Source organism: Antennarius striatus, chromosome 11 (assembly GCF_040054535.1).
Source record: "Antennarius striatus isolate MH-2024 chromosome 11, ASM4005453v1, whole genome shotgun sequence".
Taxonomy (NCBI): domain Eukaryota; kingdom Metazoa; phylum Chordata; class Actinopteri; order Lophiiformes; family Antennariidae; genus Antennarius; species Antennarius striatus.
This window is the reverse complement of record NC_090786.1, coordinates 13662120-13669761: the sequence shown is the minus strand read 5'-3', so window position 1 is coordinate 13669761 and position 7642 is coordinate 13662120. Positions and strand designations below refer to the sequence as shown.

Sequence of the window (7642 nt, the reverse complement as noted above, 5' to 3'; positions counted from 1 at the left end):
GTGTTAGCTCTTGGTTCAAAATGCTATGTTCTCCCCATCTATATACTTGAATAAGCTCACTTGAAAAAGTCTCATGCTGTCACATTGTCACCAACTCCACCCACTACCTGTCAATCAAGCGCCCAACCAATCACGGCGCATCTGCCCGAAGGAATCACGTGAACAATATGGCGTAAGGCATCTGCTATGTTAGGAGAAGAAATACAGTAACTATACATGGACTTCCCAGTTAACATAATTTTAGAGTGTCATTATTGTTCCAATGATTTTCATGTTTTTGAGCAGAAAGTCCAAACAGCAGGAACGACACAGAAAACGGCAAGGATTTCTGAGTGAAACTATCTGGCTAGCACAAAAACAGTCTGTCCAGCTATGGTTTCCACTTGGAATGGGACAATCAATGTAATATTCAATAGGCTCCTTGGGCATCTGACAAAAACGGTCTTTAAGTAACTACACATACAGTTCTGTTCATGTAGTCAGCAAACAGAATTATCACTTCTCTAAAATTTGTTTTCCACTTGCTCTTTTGACAGGTGCCTTTTCCTTTAACATTAGCTCCTTTCCCAACCTCACCATTAGTTAGCTTTCTTTCTCCAGTTAGCCTTCTAATATTCATCTACGGCTTTGCAAACCCCGCCCAACGCAATCCATGATTTGCCAACATAAAGTTGTTACGTCACCATGTTGATTGTTGACTGTGTTGGGTGCGCTTGGTTTATAATGCCAATACATTTGTTTTCATATGTTTGGTATGAAGTATGATGTTATCGTTTTATCATGTAATTTCCATTGGTTCCATTGGTTTCATTGGTTTCCATTGTTTTAATAAACATTGAACCAGTCCGGCCCTCGGCTTGTAGCAAATTTGTTTTCTTTGGCCCTCTGTGTATTTGACTTTGACACCACTGCTCTAGTAGGACATCTACTGGATTCAAAAATATCAGTTGGCATGGCGTTGAAGTGTGTGGCATTTTGCAGAAAGCCTGTGAATAAAACTGTCAGCAAAATAAAGAAGTGTACAAAACATGTATGTTTTAGAGATGGCAGTAAATTGCCAAATACATTGCAGTTCATTATGGACACGTTTGTTTTGTTGTTCCATTGATTTATTTAGTATCACAATATATGGCTTGCATCATACACATACATTTCCAACAATGTGAAATGAAGCTAAAATTTTACATTATGTTATACTTTCCACAGCTTTAACTGACATTCAACAGAGCACAAGTTCATACATAGTTCATAATGTATTGAATTGCTATTAAGCACTGATTTGGATTACAGCAACAAAAGTACATTTAAACCACAAATTCTTATTAAACAGATTATTTTCTATAATTCTGAATTAAATCAGCATAAGACGATCCAGCGCTACACTGCACACTTTACTTTAAACCAGTGACAATACAGGTATTTTTTTTAATTTATTCGATTTATTTATTTTTCTTTCCAGACATATTATTACAGCAGACTTCAGTTTCATCAGTTTTGGAACACCAACAACAACATCCGGACAAAAAAAAAGGGTTGTCAGGTAGAAGCCATTGGCTAGTAAAGTTCCCGTCCCCTGGACGGGAACTGTCCAGGGGACGGTTGCTTTCAATGCCACTGTCATTGAAAAGAGAACACACAGCAGAGGTCTAATTGCATTTTTGAACACCAGCACAGTTAAGGTTATATCATCAAATTCAGACAGAGTACCTCTTGCAGTTCAGAGGCACAGAGGTACGGGACACTTCCATGTGCACTGTGGACATGGGGACGTGTTGACTCTCTTCTTTTGGGGGGCTACAGCAGCAATGCAGGAGCACATCTCTCACCTCCTGTCGGAAGTTTGAGTTGAGGAAGCCATAGATGATGGGGTTGATGCAGGTGGAGGACATGGCCAGCAGGTGGCAGAGGGAGAACAGCAGGTTGTGGTGACAGACAGGTAGAGCCTCTTGATTCCAGTCTGATACTGTGTTGAAGATGGTGAGCGGCATCCAACAAAGAGCAAAGGCTGTTATCAGGGCAACCAGCATGATGCTGATTCGGCGACTATGGCTGATACGCTGACTATCTGGATTCCTGGCACGATCCAGCATGTCTTTGCGATGGCGGAGATGCACAAACACTCGAACATAACAGAGCAGAACAAGCAATAGTGGAACACAGTACTGGAAAAGTAGGAGCCAAGTGGTGTAAGCAAGCATGTGCTGTTGGGAGGGCCAGTGCTCCATACAAGCCTCCTTATGTGGAGAGGAAGGGATGTACGAAGAGAGGGAGTCGTACAACTTAGAATATACAGACGAGTTTTTGTGCATATTGGGAACAGATAGTGTTGGGGATGCATTAAAATATGCCTGGGGAGAGGTTTTGAGATAGAGCTGAGATTGAGGCAGGTCCGACATTAGGTTAGTATAGGGCTCATTCGTGAGGACCTGAAAGGCCAAGAAAGGTGATGATGTCAAGCAGGCCAGAATCCATATAATAACAAGCGCCATGTGGGCCTGAGGAATGCTTGGTTTCCAACCAGAGGGGTTGATGATGAGCTGATGTCTTTCTAGAGCAATGAACACCAGTGACAGAACAGACACAGTCACAGACACACACTGGATGAATGGCACCATTTGGCATAGCAGTGACCCAAACACCCAATGGTCCATGAGCGTGTATATGACAGTGAAGGGTAGACAAAAGACACAAACCAGAATGTCAGACACTGACAGGTTGCATATGAAAAGACTGGTGACATTGACTTTTTCTCTGCAGCGAGCAATAATGCAAATAAGGCCTATGTTACCCAGCAGCCCCAGCACCAGTGTAATGCTGTACAATACTATCAGACAGGTTGTGAGGACAGAAGACATACGGCATTGGTCATCATGCCCTAGTACAGGCAGATCTGAGAGAAGCTGGGTCATATTCTCTGGCCATTGCTGCTCCAACTCAGGACTGGTTCTCCCATCACCCCATATAGAATATGTCGAGGTAGGACTGTTGAAGATAAGAGGCAGAGCTGTTGTTGATTCACTTCCATTACCTCTCGAGGACATCTCACCAGGACTGTAGTGTCATCAGAACCCAACATCAAGCTCTCCATGCCCATCAATCTGAAAGTAGAGAGAAGGAAATGAAAGCAGTCCAAATACTACAGATTCAAATACGGACATTCCAAAACAAGATAATGCTAAAAAGCCTTTTTTTTAATAATTATATTTGCATATAATATATACTGTAATATATTTAATTGTAATATAAACGTTATAATTGTACAATTATAATTCATTCATTCATTTTCCGAAACGCTTTACCCATTATAGCGGTTCACAGGGAGCTGGAGCCTATCCCAGCTGTCTTAGGGCGTGAAGCGGGGCAAACTCAGGGCGTGACACCAGTGCGACACGACAATTATAATTTTATAATGCAATTGTAAAATTTTCAGAATAAAAAAAGAAAATAATAATAATACTGATCAGTTCTTTATTAATCCCTATAGGGAAATTACCTTTTTCCACTTTAATAATCACACGCATGGGAATGGCACGCGATCAGTGATTCAGGTGGTCCTTTACTGCGATTCTATACGAACTACTATTAAGATTCTGTGGTCACAAATAATGGGTGTCACTGACATTCTCTCAGTTTTTCTCTAGTGTCACCCTGAGTCTGACATTTACACATTTTCACTGCTCCTCTGGGGATGAATCAAGAGGAGAATTCCCCGTAAGGGCAACAGAAAAAACAACTACTGACTGTTTGATAGATTGTTACGAAATGTGGTGCTGATATTAATCTCTCCCAGAATGAATTGTAATCACTTTGGGATCGGGTGACTGTTCATTCAGTACTGAAATGTTCACATCTGACACGCACAACAAACCATAAACACTATGAACACTGTAACACTTATGCCTTTTCTATTTTTATATTTTATGATGTGTAATTTTTATACTTTTTAGGTGTCAGTACTTCTTTCTGTGTGCTTTTTCTGTGTGCTTTTGTGTGCTCCTATGCTGTGTGTATGGGACGGAGGTGTCATTTTCACTGACGGAACCTACTTAAGGGATCAATAAAGTTACTACTACTACTACTACTACTACTACTACTACTGCATTAAATGTCATTTTCAAAAAAATCTTATGAAAAACATTTTTTCTTTCTATATGGCCCAGAGTTTTAAAAAAAAATTAAGTACACAGATTAGTTTCCGTTTTGATTTATTTTCTCTTGTCTCCTCCTCTCCATCTTAACCCATTTTATACAAAAATAAATAAGCTAAAGAAAGCAGCAAATACACAATAAATGTTGAGGTTCCTTGAAGTTGAAGGAATGGCAGAGCCAGAATCCCGAGTATGGATTATGTCTTTCTATCCTGAAACCTCTTCTGTGCTGTGGAAAACAGCATCACAAAGGAAATGAGCCTGTCATTGTCCCTTTACAACACACACATGTAGATATCAGTCACATCACACTGCACCATTATCGACATATTCTGTCAGTGAGTTTCAAAGCACAGATAATGTGATATGACACTATGGGATGCACAATGCTATTGTTCCCTTCTAGGGATACATCTATACACAATAAGGAACATTGTGACACAGCACCCTTCTGTTCCTCATTATTCCTCTCTGCCTCAGTGAAGTGTCCTCCTTTCTGTGAAGACAATATTCCAGCAGTGTACCTTAGACAATGGATGATCATCTCAAGGCTCTTTTGGTGAATATCTGAGAGCAGTTGAAGTGTTTAATGTCTGATTTTCATGTATGGAACTTGGGATCAATGTTTTTCTCAGGTCTCAACAGTAGCTTTGGATAGTACATTCAGTCACACTGACTGGCATTTTTTTCTTGTTTGTATCACTACACATACGATTGTAGATTTCTCGGTCATTCATTTTATTTTTATTATAAACAACAGTAAATTTAATGTAATTGGAGTTAATTTTCACAATTATACACACAAATGTATCCAAACTGGTATTCTCATTTGAATATCAATTTCTATCTGGTCTTATAAAACCTATGTATAGTATTAGCAAATGCTCACTTTACCCATCTGTTCTAACATTATTTAAACCCTTGTAAAAGACCATTAATTAACACTATTTCACTTCTTGTCTATTGCTATGAATAAACCATAAGCAAACACTTGTCTTGCTTATGGAAGAGCGGGACAACAGGCAGCAGGATGTTTTGCGTTCAATCTGAGATTATAATTCAAGCGTCATTATTTGCTCTCGCTGGTGTCAGGATTTCATCTAATATATGAAAAATAAATGCAAATCAGCTGTATATGCCAATGACTTTTTGTTCTTTTTGTCAGCTTTCAAGCTGTAATTGGATGCATGTTCCCAAAGCTGCCTGCAGACCGCTATTGCTTGAAAGCACACCTGCAAATCTGCAAATACAGGTCGAAAGTGAAGGAACAATGCAGCACATATCTTAAAAGTGAAAATGATTGAGTTCATTACTGTATCTCAAAAATACTTACGTGGTTCACGGGATGTGTGGGATGTCTCTGATGTTGAGACAACGATGCTCGGAACAGGTGAGAATCCATAGAGAGGAGCTGAGAATTACAACAACCACAATGTTTCTGCTAGACATAGCCCCAGGATTACTGGGCTGCTGAGGCTTTAAGGTGCCAGAAACACTCAGCCCTGGGCTCTGCTGTCACACAGTGGTGGATTTTTTCAATAACACCATGAAAATCACAGCTGTTGTCAGGGAAACTCAAAACAGGCAAAATGACACAGAGCAGATGCATATTTAATGTTTTGGAAACATTGGAATATGAAAAGACAAAGAAAAAGGAAGATTCATATTTGTTTATTGCCAATTTACTGCTTCTACCATTGCTTCTACCAATTGGTCACTGAAACACAGGGTACAGAAAGACCCATAGCCTGATTGGGTCACACCTATGCCTGATGTGTAGAGATGACATTATGTGTAGAGGTGAAATTATAGGATGTTCACACTGGATCACACTCCTTAGTCTTGTCTGACTTCATCACAGACTTGGAAGAACAGGTCTCTTTATCCACAACCAGCTCACACCCCTCAGGAACTTGTGACTTTTCAGGAATCCTGAGACAAAAAAAAATTACTTCTAGGATATATAAAGTATAAAATGGTTTCACATTCAGTATGCACTAAAGTGGAGGCTTTCAGGATTTTGATATTTTGAATATTTTAATTTTTCTCATTTTAGGGTGAAATATTTGACTTGAGTTATTAGTACTGAGTGTTTGCCCAGAGTGTATCTTTAAACCAACACACATATTTGTAAGAAATTGTACACAACATCAAATATATGTCAGAATGATGTGTTCTGCAATCGGGATTTTTTGTTAATAAATATTATTTTTTTACGTTTTTGAGAATATATTGAATTTTTAAAAAACCTTTCAGTCATTTATTTATTATCATTGGCCTGCTTGAGACTATCCCAGCTGACTATGAGCGAATGCTGAGGTACACCCCGGGGGGGACGCCAGGTCTTTGTGGGCCCACACAAAAGACAAACAAACCTATTTTTTTGTAGTCTTTTAATTAAGGGGATTGTTTCAGAATAAAAAGTCATGACTCAAAACCTGCTACTCACATGTTGCAGCAGCTCATGCCCTCCTCACTGCAGGAGCACTCCATGCAGTTTTTCACCCATTCAGCGCCAAATTCATAATGCTTTCCATCTTCATCCACACACCCTAAAATAAAACATCAGGAGCTGTGTATACTTTTATCAGTCTTAGGTACATTTCTGGCTGTGGCTCTGCATGAGTTTGAATAAGTGCTTAGTTGTAGTTTGGTCAGATACTACAAAAACACCTGCTGGAGTAAATGTCCAACTCAGCATTACACAAAAAATTCCACTTAGTCCCTCTGCTCTTTCCATAATGTCCTCTTACCTTTAGGGGGGTTTTTTATATCGTTGGCCACTAACTCCTTTAAATGGCAATCTGAGTGACACAAGACTACCAGTCCAAGCAGACAAACAATCACATGAAGGGAAGCCTGCAAGAAATAAGACATCTTTAAATACTAAATAAATAAATAATAAAAGGGCATTATTTCAATACAGTATTTTCCTGACTCTTGAAAATGCCTTTTAAATATCAAAAGGAAAAGTGTGTGTTTTAGTCTTCGTCATTGCCCATCTCGTAGTGGTCACAGCAGCATATCCAATGATGTTTAAAAGATTAAAAAAATGTTTTACTAGCACTGGAGCTGTCTGCACGCAGACTGAATTTAGTCATCGTTCCAAACAATCCAGTGTTATTATTGTAATTGACACATTTTTATATATGTATTTATATGACACGTACAAAGTAACATTCATAAAAATGTCCCCAGAATTAGTTTATGAAAAATCAGTAGGTGTGACTACTTTGTCAGTGTTTAAATTTCTGAACTTTTATATGCAGTATTTTAATTCATGTAAGAATCATTATTGAAATTGTTCTGTCTTTGACATTTCAGCTATCAGCTAAAAATATATTTCACCACCACCGCCAGTCCTATTCTAATAGCAGTTATGCAGTCATAATACATAATAATGCAGCATGCTTTGCCAGCAGGCTTCACAGTAACCCTTTCCATATTATATCTGTATCATATATCCACCAGTCTTTAAGTCTTCAAGATTCTAC

General features: G+C 38.9%; 1 protein-coding gene across 1 annotated transcript; it reads right to left on the bottom strand.

Annotated features, from left to right (window-relative positions):
* Nucleotides 1-1468: 1468 nt before the first annotated feature.
* LOC137603447 (neuropeptide Y receptor type 4-2-like) lies at nucleotides 1469-5965 on the bottom strand. Its single transcript, XM_068326918.1, has 2 exons — nucleotides 5482-5965; nucleotides 1469-3098 (listed from the first exon to the last, which is right to left on the bottom strand). The coding sequence occupies exon 2, from the start codon at nucleotides 3039-3041 to the stop codon at nucleotides 1695-1697; it is 1347 nt and encodes a 448-aa protein (XP_068183019.1). The 5' UTR covers nucleotides 3042-3098; nucleotides 5482-5965; the 3' UTR covers nucleotides 1469-1694.
* Between the last annotated feature and the right edge of the window lie 1677 nt (nucleotides 5966-7642).

Excerpts from the sequence above, each read along its gene's own strand:
- LOC137603447 (XM_068326918.1), bottom strand. The coding sequence starts at position 3,041 with ATGTCCTCGAGAGGTAATGGAAGTGAATCAACAACAGCTCTGCCTCTT.